This window comes from Pundamilia nyererei, unplaced genomic scaffold (genome assembly GCF_000239375.1).
Source record: "Pundamilia nyererei isolate P.nyererei 1_Seehausen unplaced genomic scaffold, PunNye1.0 scaffold00012, whole genome shotgun sequence".
NCBI classification, from domain to species: domain Eukaryota; kingdom Metazoa; phylum Chordata; class Actinopteri; order Cichliformes; family Cichlidae; genus Pundamilia; species Pundamilia nyererei.
Genome location: NW_005187413.1, coordinates 6,634,245 through 6,649,991, shown reverse-complemented (window position 1 = coordinate 6,649,991; position 15,747 = coordinate 6,634,245). Strand labels below are relative to the sequence as shown.

The 15,747-nt window shown below is 40.4% G+C and overlaps 1 protein-coding gene across 1 annotated transcript in view; it reads right to left on the bottom strand.

The window, feature by feature from the left end:
* The window catches only part of bsnb (bassoon (presynaptic cytomatrix protein) b), a 75,070-nt gene that overhangs the window by 58,445 nt on the left and 878 nt on the right, over positions 1-15,747 (bottom strand). Inside the window, exon 2 of the mRNA XM_005724723.1 lies at positions 7,125-7,515. Coding sequence (XP_005724780.1) covers positions 7,125-7,515 — 391 coding nt within the window. The remainder of the gene's footprint in view (positions 1-7,124; positions 7,516-15,747) is intronic.

Here is a 15,747-nt window from a genome sequence, read left to right as displayed (position 1 = left end):
TTAAGTAAATCTTGAAGAGATTCCCCTAAATGGTATTTTCATACATGATTTATCTCCTACTCTAAATCTAACCAAATGACATCTTGATTTCCTACATTAAATTCTTCACAGCTCACCCATGTCAGACAGAAGCAATGCTGTCTTTCACTAAAATGAAACTTTAATAGTGATTCATGAAACATTCTCATTGTGTTACACTTTGCCAGATCTGAATGTCACTGAATCTCTTGTGCCACATCATCCAGAGTTAGAGGGGGATTAGAAAAGTCTAACGCTAAATATCTGAATTAATTTGAGGGGATTAGGAACCGTCCTCTGCCTCCTCTGGGGTATAATGGACTTATCCTTCACTGATATGACCATATCACTGTATTTACATTTATATAACTAATACAGTACCCACTCAAAATGTGGCCGTTTCGAAAGGCCAACTGCAGCTTGCAGCTTGAGTGAGTGATGAATTCTTTTGTTGACCGAGGAATGAGGCTTGTCAGCAAACACACTGCTGATTCAGGTAGCGTCTAATTATTTATATTGATATTTGACAAAATCTAGATTGTATTTAATGTGTAGGCTAACTTTGCTTTGCAGTTTTCTCTATATTTGCATGTAAATGTGTGTGTATGTGTACTGTGATTATAAACAAAGGCCCTATATAAGCCAGTGGAACAGAGTTAGCACAGACACACATATAACATTACTGTTTTATCAAAAGGACACAAATAAGCACGGAATTAAACAAAAAACACCCCAAGTGAGCTTGTGAAGCAGAACTGCCAAATTAGGCAGGCGCTGCAGAATAATCAGCTAAAAATATACTTTGAGAACCATGAATGCCCACTAATAATGTCCCTGAAAACATACAGCAACATACAGAGAAAACTATTTTTTCTGCAATGCACCAACATATCAGCCAATCCGATTGCCTGTGTCAGCCTTGCTGACTGTTTATTGGGCAAATAGAATAACATCTGCTAATGGCAAATGTCATCTCACTAAACACTAAGTGCTAATGTGATGAAAATCTGAAAGACCTTAAAACTTTCAAACAGATCGCTTGTGTTTGTGTCATTCCACAAACAAACATGCACTATATCGACTCAAGTACTACGTCTTACACCCATGCCCAGAAGCTGCCGGCGCAGTTTTTGTGCTGATGTTAATGCCAGAGGAAGTTATTGAGTCAGCAGAGTGTTGGTGACTTTTACGCACTATGAGCCTCAACACTCAGCAACCCCGTTCTGTAAACACTTGGGCTGAGTTGCTGTGGTTCCTGAACGCTTCCACTATGCAATAACACCACTCACAGTTGGTTATGAAATATCTAGGAGGTAAAAAAAAGATCATCATGAAGTGATTTGTTTCAACGGTGGCATCATATTACAGTATCATGCTCAAATACATCGAGCTCTCTAGAATGACCCATTGTTTCCCAAATGTTTGTAAAGAAAGACTTCGTGGCCCGTTGTTTGCTTTTACACACCCATGGCAATGGCACAGTAAACAGCTGAATTCAAAGATTAAGGGGTGTGACCCAATATTTTTGTCCACATAGTGCAAGGCCTCAGCTATGGGAAAAATTAAGAATTTTACTCTGCATCTCCACAATTTCTAGCAACAAAAAATGAAAACTATAATAATATTCAACAGTACACATCCTTTCTTCTCCAGCAGTTCTTTCAGTTTGATTCCTTGTTGTTTTCTATGAGATCTTATTAGTCCTCTTTTGTGAAGTGCTTTATATTCTGTGTTTCTGTTACTCACTTCCTGTTTTACTTTGGTAGTCATTTGTCTCTTGTGCCTTGTATTTACTTCCTTGTGTTGTTTTAATCAGTTTCAGCTGTGTCTCGTCACCCTCCTGTGTCCACTTTCCTCGATTACCTGGCCTCAGTTTTTTGTAGCATCATACTGTGTACCTGCCATGAGTGCGAGAGAGACAGTACACCCGTGTGTTTGTGTTACTCCGACTAAATATATAATCCTCTTGTTTTTGTTACGTGTGTGGGTGTGTGAGGCACCTGTGTTATTCTTTTGGATTTTGGACCATATTTGCCTGTTTCTGGATTCATCATCAGTTTGTTCAGGAGTCTGCATTCAAGCTGCTCTACACCATATGACAAATTCACCTTCCGAACAGGAAGCAGACTGGTTGAACTATTTAAGAAATATAAACAGTCACACATATGCAGATAGACTCCTTCTTTTTTTCCTTTTAGCTCAGCAAAAAACTCAAGTGGCCCTCAGTTTGAAGAACACAGCGCACTTTCTAAAAGTTTAGAAGTAATCACAAGTTTAAGGTCAAACTGGGATCAATACCATACCTGAAACACTCACAACCCACAAAGCTGCCTTCGAGCATGCTTGAAAATTACAGAATGTTTACTTATGACACTATGGACAGCTTGCTCTCCCCGGTTGGTGTCGCTTGAGAAAATTGATTTTCAGCCTTGGGATTAGAACTTTAGAGCATTAAAGTCGATTTAAACAGTCCCATGTCTGACTGAGAAATGTAGTGTTTAACTGTAAGCTTGTGTACAAAAGACGTCCAGCTGTGCACCCAGTATATGCTTTCCTGATCAGTTTGTGGTCTCAGTTTCTAGTTTCAAGGGTAATTGAATTTATGCCTTTTAGAGGGATGTTTTTGTTTTTTTCGTTTGTCAGACATATGACTATCCAAAGAGTATGTAGTGAGCCTCAGTTTTTTAGTCAGCCCTGTGCCTCACTCATTGTGTCCAATTTCAAAACCAAGATGGCAAAAATTCTCCGTTTGAAGCTAGAAAGTGGGCCTTCACTAACTAACAATGACAATAGCGCGGTAATCTAATCTGTGGTTTTCAGTACACAGTGTCTACGAGGCCAGTCTGCTGTTTGGTGCCTAACAGATGTACAGTGGGTTTCTCTCTTTCTTTTTATACTGAACGTCTGCCTGTTTCATCTGATTACTGAAGCTTTTTGTCTGATCTTGATTGGAAACATTTTATTGTAGAGTCCAAATCGATATTACTGCTTTTGGTTTGGTTGCTAAATCTATCTACTGCAACTGTAAACTGTGGCCACCTACCTGCTATATTTTAAACTCGAATGAGGAGATAGAGTGCTTCTGTGTGGGAGCATTTGTTAAAACTGCTCTTTCAGCTTGTGGGATTGTTGATAAAAAAAGAAAGAAAGAGAAGAACCTCCAAGGCATTTCTGAAACAAAGACTTTAAAGAGTCATTGTTTCATGACTTGTTTGAAGAATGTTTCAGCTCCATGTCAGGGGTGTGTCTTCATCACCAAACTGTATGAAGAAAAAATTTCGTTTTCAAAAGCATCTTAGCATTGTTTTCTGATTTGTTTCTCCATTTTGTTGTTGTTGGGGTATTTTTTTCTCCCTACGCTGAATTTATGCAGAGATAGATAGTGTCAGTACGAACACTCTGGCTATTATGGTTAATTTATGATGATGCTTTTTTTTCTCCTCCCGTTCTGTCTCCTCCTGCTACGGCACAGCTTTTTCAACCAGCTCTGTCTCTCTCTCCCTCTCCCTCCTTCTTTCAGCTGTGGCTTCTCAGGACCGGGCCACCGTTGCAGACAGAAGGAGGGTAGGGTCTATAAATAGAAATTGGACCAATTATGAAGCAGATGTTCCCCTGTATGGTGGTGGGAGAACACTGTCAGGGGAGAATGTCTGTGGTATTCTCAGTATCGCTCTCACTGCTCTTGTTCTTTGTTGTTCTAAGCCTGCCTTTAGACCGTCTCATTTCTTGCCTTTCTGGCTTTCTCGTTTTCTCATTTCGGTGCTACCTGCGTCACGTCACATGTAAGTCTTAGTTCACGTGCACGATAGCTGGCATGTCTGAATTCGTAGCTATCATGTCTAAATAAAACTTGTCTTCTCAGCTTGACTGACAGCCACGTAACAGATGCGGTCTGTGAGATCCATTTGTCGCTTGCTGTTTACATCCAAATTGCATTACCATCAAGAGGTAGTTTAACACAGCTCTGACGTGCATTGCAACAATTATCTTCACCCCTCAAAGAGTGAAGAGAGCTTCTCTTTACAAGATAATGTGGCTTCTTAAAAGAAAATCCAGGCTAGCCCCGCTATTTGAGTCTGTGCTCAAAAATCCAAACATGAAATCATCCACAGCTATCAGGACTTTAATCGGCACTGCCATCTTTCTGTGATTTAATGGGAAATCCTCTTCAATGACAGATTTTTGCTCATATTATCCTGATAATCTGGGGGACTTCAGTGGGTCTCTGTAAACTATTTGCAGACACACATCTCTTGCACAAGAAATGGTCCTAATAGTGTGTTGTCATCACAGGTCTAATCCTGAAACTACAACGAATGAGAAAATTCTTCAGGTAATTTTTCACACAAAACACCAAATGTTCAAATGAAAACAAGATTATAATCTCAGAAAATCCCAAAACCTTGTTATTATACAGGACAGGATATATGTTTATATACAAATATTTTACTATTAAGAATCAAGAGAATCCCTGTGTGGATTTTGACACAGCCTTGCTATGGCTATCCTTTCTCTGGGCCAGTTCCCATCACTGTAATCGTAATTCCTGTCATCGTCATCTTCTGCATTATCATCACCTTGGTTGTCATCAGTTTCCCTGATGAGTGATAAGGCTGTTTTAGATATGCTGTAGTGAGGCTGAAGCCAAATCCATCCTAAGTAGGTTAAGGGGGTAAATCTTCAGGTCTCCAGAGGCTGGACATTTTCCCTCCCTGTTTCTTTCTCTCTCTGTCAGGATCTGACAAGCACACCAAGCCTGAGCTGAAAAGCACCCACCTCCGCTGTTCTCTTTACTGCCATGCTCTCCTTCACTCCCTGCCATGATCTATTCTTTACTGTCTGTTTCCACTTTGGTCCATGCTTTTTTCTTTCTCATCTTTCCATTTCCCACTGCTTTCTTCTTCCAACGTTTGCAGTCTCCTCTCTTATGCACCCGATGCATACATGTCATCAAGCTTACACACACCCATTGGGCAGTACATTTACATGCACGCATTTATCGTTCAAAAAACCTAAACATTATATTCTGCATCCTAATATTTACTCAGCCTACGGTCGCTCTGATAGCCTGTAGGCCAGCGTAACTGACATTGCTTCTTGGCTTCAATTTGCAACATGACTCAGTGAAGTTGATTTGAAACTTTGTGACAGATGACACAGCCACACTTGACTCACAGTTACAGTGAAGCATGGCCTAATTCAAATTAGGCAAGTGATTTATTTTCAGATGAAGGCAATAGGCTTTCTTAGCTACCTGTTAACAGCGATGAGTGTTTAGACGCATATGAATGATTGCGAATGATGGGGTAATGTGTTGTGCTCCTTTTTTGGGATGATATAAGAATCTGTTCAGATTTTTCAGAAGAGGCTCTGGGCATGATTAGGATGTGCTTGTCAGAAAGGATGGATGTATAATATACAGGCACAATATACTTCACATAAGTGTTATGTAAAGATAGATTAGCTGAATAAACAACAGAGTTGGCTCTAGAGGTAAGAGCCTCTGATTTATTATGGCTAGTAGGGGGTGAGTAATATATTACTATGCACCTTGGAAAAGCGCATGCAACCAGGTCTTTGCAGATGAAAGATTATAAGCCAACCAAACTATTAAATACTCCACCTATCAAGAGAAATCATGGCTGGAGCAGAAGTTCACAGCTCTCAAACAACATGCATCTAATTCACATCTTGACTCCCATTCATTTGGTGCAATTCAACCCATGAGTCAGTCAGAGCCAACTTGATAACAATTGTCATCAACAGCATTACTCATAAATGTCAATGAGAAATAACATTCAAAAGACAAATTAAACCAAATTGTAGCACCTGAATCACCCACTTCAAAAAAAAATGCATACACCACTATGACGTTACAAAGGGTGTAGAGGAAAAGACTGGCAGTGCAGCAGCCAGAGACCATGGCGACAGCTGGTGAAAGAGCTGTTGGAAAGTGAGCAGGTACTGAGTTCAATTACTGATAACCCGTAGGAGCAAAGGACACCAATGACTGACCTCCACTACAGCAACAAGTGAGTCAGTTTGTACACTCACCAGCCACTTTGTTAGGTACACCTGTTCATCATAAAGAGTCAATCACATGGCAGCGACCAATCATGTTTAGGCATGTAGTCAAGACGACCTGCTGAAGTTGAAACTGTTGTTGTCTGATGGATGGGCTGGTCTTGTATGTGAGTGTTTTGGAAACTGGTGATCTCCTGTCAAACAACCATCTCTAGGGTTTACAGAAAATGGTCCAAAAAAGCAAAGGTGGCTGGTTGATGCCATAGGTCAGAGGAGGATGGAAGGAAGGAAACACTAATTCAAACAACAACTCATTACAACCAATTGCAGTAGATCATCTCTGAACCCACAACATGTTGAACCTTGAACACTTCATGCCACAAAGCTCAACTCATCTCAAACTGCTTTCATGAACATGAAAATGATTTCACTGTACTCAAATCTGCAGCACCTGTGTGATGCTATCATGTGGACCAAAATCTGTGAGGGATGTTTCCATCATCTTGTTGAATCTATGCTATAAAGTGTTAAAACAGGCCTGAAGGCAAAAGAGGATCCAACGTGGTACTAGCAAGGTGTACCTCCTAACGTCCCAGGTAAGTTTATACTGACAGGAGTTTAGACGTGCAGTACACATATTTGACTGATGATGAAAATAATACAATCATGTGACAACAAACAAAACCTGATGGTGTTTAGACTTGGTCCTATTTTAAAGCAGATCAAAATTACAAGGAAAATCTTGTGCTCAGTTTGTCAACATTAGAGAGTAGCCCTCTTCCTTTTATTCTCTTTAGCTCTGAGGCAGTCTGCAATGCTGTATGCCTGAATTCATTCCAAATATGTTTGTGCAGTCGATTACACGGTTGCATTTTTTTAACCTTTTTAGCAGTATTTGAGATGTTTTTGTTTCCGTGCGAATGCACCATGGCAGATGCTCACTACGTTTGTAACTCCCTCACTGACAGTAACCGGGAATCAGATGAATTCACCTTTACTATGTGGCACTGGTCTGCTGTAATGAAAGATAAAAGAGAACAATCCTTGAAAATAAAAACATCTTGGTGAAGCAGACCACCTACCTCTGTTAGGTGAGGGTTTGGGTTGAAGCCACACTGGTTGCACACCATGGAGCGGCACTGCGTGCAGGTGTTGATGTTCGGCTTGTCATCCCCAGTGCCCATCAAGTCGGTGGTTTTGCAGACGGGGCACAGTTTGCTGCTGGGCATGGGTGCTATTTGAGGCACAGAGTAAGGGGAGGTGGGGACACTGCCTCGGTCTGGGGACGCAGAAGGGGACCTCCCAGTTCTGCTACTACCGACGTCCACCTGCAGACTCTTCCTGGCCACATGGCCCTGGCCTTGCTCTCCATGAGGCGCAGCATGCTGTGGGGTGTCATGGGAAGCCAACCTGTCACCTGTCCCATGACCGATCTGGCCGCCTGCTTTAGGTCCTGAGTCTGATGGAGGTGGCCTGACAGAGAGGTAAAGAGAACACAAAACAAGGTGTACATTAGATCTGTGTCCTAAGCTAGAATTATAACCAGTTTAACAAAGAGACTATTGTTTACTGAGAGCCTGGAAATATTTCTATTCGTCTAGGGATAGGAAAGGCTTTAGCTCTGAAAAAACTCAAGAAGCTTCTCAGCTATTCTCTCAATTACCCTTTGCAAGGTCAAGACTGAGTTTTACACACTTTATGTACATTTTACACTTTTTAAAGTCATACGTTTTAAAAATCCTTTTCAGGTTCGCTTGCTGGAAATGGCTTTATGATCACTATATCAGACTGCACTGAAGCACACATATCCACTGTGTCTGTGACAAATAAAGTCTTTGAGTCCAGTTAACACGCTTATTCTTATAAGCACACATTTGCAAACACCCAGTCCATGCTATTTTTTACTCATGAATGCAAGGCCATCTATTGCATAAACGAGAACACCGAAATAAAAACTCATTACACTCTCTGCTGGAAGTAACTACACGGGGTTACGAGCTTTTTGGTTTTTTTCTTTTGTTAACATGCAGAAACTTTAAGAAAATAACCACAGCAGCCTTTTGGAGTGATTGAAAGTACTGAAAGAAGAATAGTGAACATCATTAAGAGAAACGTGGTGTTTCCGGGTATAGACTTAGGAAAACAAAGGAACCTAACTTTGTTTTTCTGACCTTTTCTTTTATAATAAATTAGTATATATTTTAAATGCATTGCATTTGACTTTTTCTTAAGTGGGCTTTTATAGCTGTAACAGCTACTGAATATAAATAAGCAGCAGTGCTTCTTCATAAAGGGTGCATTTTGGAGTCCTTCAGCTCTGAGATGCATTAGGCGCACATATCATTAAAAGATTGTATTGTGGTTCATGATGTGATAGCAGACCACTCAAAACAGAGGCCAGGAGTAAATCAAATGCTGCCTATTTTATAGTGCCTCTTTCTGTAAAGTGCTGGTCTTTAAAGCTGGTCTGTTCTCGCCTCAGCATTCTGTTTGGGGTGGTACAAAGGTGGCGTATCAGGACTGTAAACTTTGGGTTTTCTTGCACACCCTGGCCTTCAGGCACTGGTGCCAACAGTTAAATAGGAACGGAGGATTTCCACTGTCATAACAACTTAGACCTTGTTTAGTCATGGCCGTCATCTTCAAAGACAGTCGAAGCAGCAGCCCTGGATCCACAGTGAGGGAAGTGTGGCGATAATGGGGAGAATAAAGGAATTAAAATAGAGCATGTTAGCAATTGTGACTCATTGGCAAACACTTGAGTTGCCACAAAACTCTAACCTTGTTCAACTCTCTACAGGAGCTCTGTGTTTACTGCAGTGAGCCCATCGGGAAAATCTTTACTTTTCATCTATCGACTGTGAACTTGAAATTCACACAGTTGCTGACAGTCTATGGCGGACCATCACTTTCAGTCCTTCTGAGGCTACACTCATTCCTTCTCAGACATGGGATATGTAACATTGCTGGCTTCATGAATATTTAAAATGTAGGCATTCGGTGATTCATATGGGTCAGTTTTATGTTAATAATCCTCAGGGAACATTGACAGAGCAGTTACCAGTTTCACACAATATTATGTAGTATGAGCAAGATCTGACACTAAGTAACATATAATGAATTATTTTAACTTTTCTTTGATTAGCAGCTGTAATGCGATAGTTGTTTTGATCACTACAGGAGCCACATTGTGTATGTGGTTATGGGAATAGATCCATACAAACTTGTACATATACAAATGTAGCTTATAAACTACAGTTCACCTGCCTGAAGTGAAGTACATAATGTAATTTGCAGTGAGATCCTGATCAATCCTGTCTCAATGTCAGGGATAATCTCACATAACTAATTAATGAAGTACTGCTGTTGTGCTGTGTGCACAAATGCATGAAACTCTCTCACTCTGAATAAACACAGTACAGTGTTGTGTGCGCCAATCCAATAATGGATTTGACTCCATGCATTCAGACGCGCTATGTTGTAAAGGATACTTAATGTTATCAGGTGTGACTCGGCGTGATTGCCGCCACTGCTGCTGATTTTACGAAGGTAAGCATTCAGACATGAAACCCTCAGATAAATGAACATTTTTTAGTAGCTGATGCGTCTTACCGTTGATCCACTGTGCAGTCTACATTTAAGTCTATGTCAAGGTGTTTTCAGAAAATAATTGCAATTTAAGACACAGAGGCACTAAGTGGAGTCTCTTGTGGTTTATGTAAAGCCTCAGGCACCATGGCTTAATGAGAGTCAAAAGCATAGTTTAAACTTGAGGACACTTTTTCAAAAGATTTCTTCAAATGTTCTCATCCATCAGTAAGTGGTAATCCACTGAGAACAACTTGTGGCTTTGTGGCGAAAGCACTATAGACTGCTTCACAAAGTGGATAGTAAAGCATTTGTGTGTTGCCAGTCTTTCGTGCTGGGGAGCCCCATGTGAAACTTTAGATCGCGAATAAGCAGAAAGATGATTAGATTGTCTACTCAGCCTTAATCATCCATGTGACAATATCCCAATGTCACATTAATTAAAAATTTAAATGCAAGACAATGAAAATCTCAGAGGAATTTTTTAGTATTACAGGAAACACTATTCCCTGAATTGCCAAGAATTAGATGGGAAAATTTTTACCACTTTCATATGAGAAGAGTAATATAAGTTAACTGCAGAGAGAAACATTTAGCATACCTCTGTTTTACTGTGAAAAATCTTATCCCTGTCTAATGTAGCTGAAGGTTTCCCAGCAACGGACAACAGCAAAAAACATGTAGGTGCTGACAACTTTTGGACACGTGACAATCACGCTGACTATGTAGAATAAAGCGAATAAGCCCCTGGTTACACAGGCCATCTGTCCAACACAGGTCATAAGGCAAACATTAGATTTTAGGTTTTTTGCTGGAGGTTGACTGCAATCACTGTGAAAGTGATTGATAAAGCTCCAGTCACACGAGTCTACAGTCCACCCCGTAGCAAACGCCTGTTTCTAGGGGCAAATGTTTGTTCCCCAACTAGTTCCTGAAAACCTCCTTCTGATTGTCATAGGAGTGATGCACTCATCTGCAAATGCTGGTAAGCTCTTCAAGTTGTAGTAAAACTTTAAAAAGTACAACACAAACCAGAAATGGAGAAGCTTTGCCTTCAAAGTAAAAGTTGCGCCTTCTGAAACATGTTGTCTGCAGCACTGAGACACAATTTTTGCTTTGAAGGTGACCCTTCTCCATCTCAGGTTTGCCTCTCACTTTTTGAAGTTATAACACCCTTGGGCTAGTAGTTAGTGAGTATTTTTTAGACAAACATGAAAAACTACACGCAACTGTGACAGTCTGCTAGCATCCATGCATCCATCCTCTTTTGTTTATCCAATTCAGGGTTGTGGGAGGGCTGGAGCCTATCCCAGCTGCCATAGGGTAAGAGGTGCTAGCACCCAAAGCAAACGATTTCATCCAGCAACAGCCAAAAACCTCCAGGAAACACCTGCCAACCAGTTGGGGCGCACACATTTAGCCCTAGCAACCGGTGGTTGTATCACATCCAATATGTCTGACAAATTAAGCAATGTGTGCATGATGTCACATGAGAAGTTTGTACTCAAAAAATGCTCAAGCTTTTATCATTACCCTCAGACAGAGCCAGGCCAGCTGTTTTTGATATTTTCCCAAGCTTCAGGCTAAGCTAATCTAGCTAGTTACTTGTAGGTCCCTAATACTGACTAAACAGATATGAGTGTGATTTCTTATCTGTAGTACATCCTTTAGGTGCTTGCTAAAACACATGCAGTGGGCATTGACAGACTGGCGATGTAATGCGAGACAGGTGAGACAAAACTAGTTATGCTAATCCTGTCAATACTTTAGCACAGGAGGGTATCCACAAAGACTGAAAGTGCTGTTTGCACAGTGATGGCCATAGACATAGTAATTCAACTTAATCCACTATTAAATATCCAGCATAAGAGTCATGGCTGAGAGCTTTTTTGATCAGCATCTAATGTTCAAGTCAGTTTTCAGTTTAAATACAGAATAACATCAGCTCCCTTTAACATCAAATCAAAGCTTTTTTTTCCAAAACGTAGTAGTCTTGCTGTTTTTGTGCATTTCCATCTTTCCTCCCAGCAAAGTTTCATGTAGTCCATGTTTTAACTAACAGTACTCATTGTCCTAATAAAAATCTAATTACTGGCCTATACAATATACCAACCCATTACATTGCTTTGAAAGGGTTTACTGAACAATAAAAACCACTGCAGCTATACAATAAACAGCAGGCATTCATTTATATTTACTTTTATCATTTGGATTAAAAATTGTCCTCGCACTGACATCTGGTGTGCCAATTAGGTCCGTTGGTAGAGGGGTAGTCATCAGACTGATGAGTGCTTAATTTTAGCTGGATAAAGTTTCAGAGTCTATACAGTGGACATTAAAACCACTCAAAGACAAATACTGACCATCTAGTCACACTACACTGCTCTCATAACTCCCAGGTCCCAAGTGTGAACAGTCTGATCCACAGAGACCTCAACTGGCAACTAAGTGCACCCAACAAGATTCCCCAGAGAGCCCATGTCCACGGCAAATCAGGGCTATTTTTACAGGATGATAGTTTAAATACTTGTGATGTAGTGTATGTTTGTATCTGGTTTAGGCTTTCTCTGTTGGAAATGAACCTGTAGCTGAGGCTTCTGAATGAATGTGCCTCCCATTTAGCAGTATTTAAAGGTCAGAGTAGAAAGGGTTAGGGTGATGAATGAGATGTGCACATGATTAATGGCATTATTTGATGCGAATGTCCAATTGCATGTTCAGTGTATCAGTAAAATGTAAATCCGCCATTAAGTATCTGTTTGTCGAAAAGCATCAACAACTATCGCACTTGCTTTTCAATCAGCGCCGGGTACGTCACATCAAAAAGAAAAAGGAAAGAAAGAAAATGTAACAAGGTTATGTTTATTTCCCAGAAGGAAACACTTACAGCTTCATAATTATCCAGCAGGGCAGATTTAATTCTGTCATTCAATGGCTGCTGGACATTAGACAAGAGTGTTTCTGCGTTTAAGTGAATCATCGGGGTTAAAGAGAAACAAAGCAGGGGTTGGCACACATTTAAGCAATTTCTGCAAAAAAATATATAAAAATAAGAAAAGGTGATTATTAGTTGTTGCCACTAACAACCAGAAAAGATGTCAGACACAGAATGAATGATTTTCAATTAGTTTTTTCAATTGGTCAAACCTACCAAAAAAAGCTGTGACAATAGGATCCAAATCAATGTTATAAAGCGTGTATTACAGCATCTCTGACAACGTTACGTAGCTTTGTTAGAGGGCACAGCACTTCTTGATTTCATTATTTACACCACTTTTCATACTTTAACATCAGACAAGCTTGGCTGCCCCTAAAAAAATGATGAGCAGCCAAGTCATAGATGAGGGGAAAGCTTACTCTAGAGCCAACATATTCCCAATCTTGCTGGACAAATGTAAAAGTAGTAGTTGCAGTGATGAAACTTTTAAGTTTATCCTGCAATGCCTCACATCATAAATGTGAAACATGGTTCAGTACATCAAATGGTCTTTCCCAAAAAATCACGCAGAGGTTCCTTCAAAAAGCAACCTCAAAGACAGCACGCAAGCTGTGAGCTACAGCTGTATTGTGTTTTGTGGCGATTGTTACTCTGATGGCAAAACGCATCCAGTGTGTAGTTGTGACTAGACTGGACACAGTGTCTGCGCTGCCAAAATATTCAACGTGGCATCCAAGTTCAGTTTCATCCGCAGAACAGCCTGGAAACACAAAGAAGATGGTACTTGACTTGGATATGTGGTTTTAGCCAGCTTCGCGAGTAAAACGTATTAAAAAAAATCGGTTTAATTAATAAAATAAGTTTTTTCTTTTTTGAAAGTTTGATAATGTCGCTATTCTTTTCCATCTGTGAGTAATTGTGTTAAATAATCGCGATCTCATTATAGACTAAAATAACTGATTGTGATTTTTCGCCATAAAGTAGCAGCGCTGGTAGACATCCATTTTCTGTTTATAACAGTGTCATTAGTAAGGGTGGCAATGAAGAACTGGTTCCAAATAATTACATCTTTTGCCTCCCAGCTTATCAATTCGTTTAACAATGCTGGCTTGTTTTTCTGACAGCTATGCATTGACTAACAATGATGTCAAACTCATACTGAGTCTTTCTTTTTTTTTACTCGGTTACTATAATGTGTTCAGCCACAGAGATAATGTAACAATTGTGCTGATGCTGAAAAACTGTGTAGGACTTCTTATTTCCACAAAGAAACAAATCAGGAATCAATAAGAGAAAAGGTGAAGGCGCTAACCTATAATCAGAATCAAAAACAGTATCGGTAGCAATGATATTCTATAAATGCCCCTCCCTGGTGATAAACAATATGAACTGCTTTGCATTTGGAGTGTGCTCAAAGTCTTTGAATTTGAGTGTATCCATTACTTGTGATTGGTTTCATGCACTCTGCTTGTGTCTGGGTTCGTAAAGTACCAGTATCAATACTCAAACCCGCATTTAATATCAATATCAGTTCTCCACCAGTTGAGTTTTTAGACTGATAATAAGGAGATACCAAAGCAGCAGGACACTGAGCTCATCGCTGTAAACAGGAACTATTTGGAGCTAGTGTCAGACTGCCTTTCAGTTATGGTCAATAAGTCAGGATGACTATGCACTTAGTCAAAGCTGTTATGATAAGAGAAGAAGCAGAAGAGTGGCTCCCCTAGCTTCACAGACTCATACAGGGGCTCAGATAGAGTTCTCTAACTGCAGTAAATAAAGTGTAAAACTGTCAGAATTGGTCCCAAAAACCTCCTACGTGGAACTTGCTTTTGAATAAAGCTATATAAAGCATATTATACCCTTACTGATATTAATAGGCAAACCCATAAAATGGTGCACCTCATTTTCATTCAGATGAAAGTCTCCTATCTACAGTCTCAACCCAGGCGTTGTCTCATTATTTCTTAAACACTCACAAGGTCTTTGTAAAGGAATATGTTAAGGCAAGATTCAGACTGAATGTGCAGCCACAATCTTAAAAAGACTGTTTAAATTAGCCATATGATATACTCTCTGTCTCTCTCCCAGCCGATTTCTTATAATGCCTCCCTCGGTCTTTTAGTACACTCAGTCTCTCAGCAGTAGACATCACTTTATGAGATACCTTAGGGTGGATACCAGAGAGAAATCAAGATATAAAAGAATCATGAGGTTACAAGGAAGCTATGAGGATTTAAACCTGTTCCAAAGTGAATAGATGGGATGAACGGTAAATGCTTGGACGAACAGAAACACGAAGAAGACTGGACATTATTAAAAGCGTACGGTGTCCTTTTGCAGACCACACATATAAAGCCCACTAAAACTCACTGTGGAATAAAAAGAAGTTAAGCAGCAGCGCAATGCAAAAAAAAAGGCATCAAAAACCAGACGTCTGTTGCACTAAGAAATCAGCACATAGCTTTGAATATCAGGCTAAAATCTATGGAAAGAGACTGTAAGCAGGTGTGGCGAATGTAAGACGCAGCTGTGACTGTGACTGTGCATGTGCATGTTCAGGTCTACAACTGCTGAACTGTATAATTAAGGCAACATCAGATCTTGTTGGAAGGGCAATCCCTCCCACACACCCACACAGAAAACACAGACCTGCAGGCTGCTACATGTGATCACACTAATGATTTGTGCTGGCTTTTGGGAAAGGCTAATATTTTATTAGCCGACATTGCTGTCAGTATAAGCCAGCAAGGGGTGGTGGGAGGGTGTTAGGGGGAGTAGGGGTTCATGTAGTGTATGTTCCTGTTAATCTGAAGGTGATGCTGTCACATGAGAAGCTGCCACAACGCCATAACGCGTCTGAACTGAGTGTCTGGGTTTCTTGTGGTGAGATGCGAGCACCACTCTTGAGGAGAGGAAATCACGCTCTTTTTTTTCTCTTCTGTGCAGTACACAGAAAAGTGGAAAAAACAATTTTCACCGGATGCATATTGATTTGAGACTGAGACTGAGATCTGTTAACTGGGACAGCTGTGGGTTATGCTCTCTGGCACTGCTCTTCCACTGACGCTGGCGATATCTAAGGGTAGCTTTGTCATCCTACAGACGTCTCCTTGCAAGGTGGAAGGTGATTTGTCATGACCCTCTATTTACTAGCACTGATGTCGAGGCATGCTCGG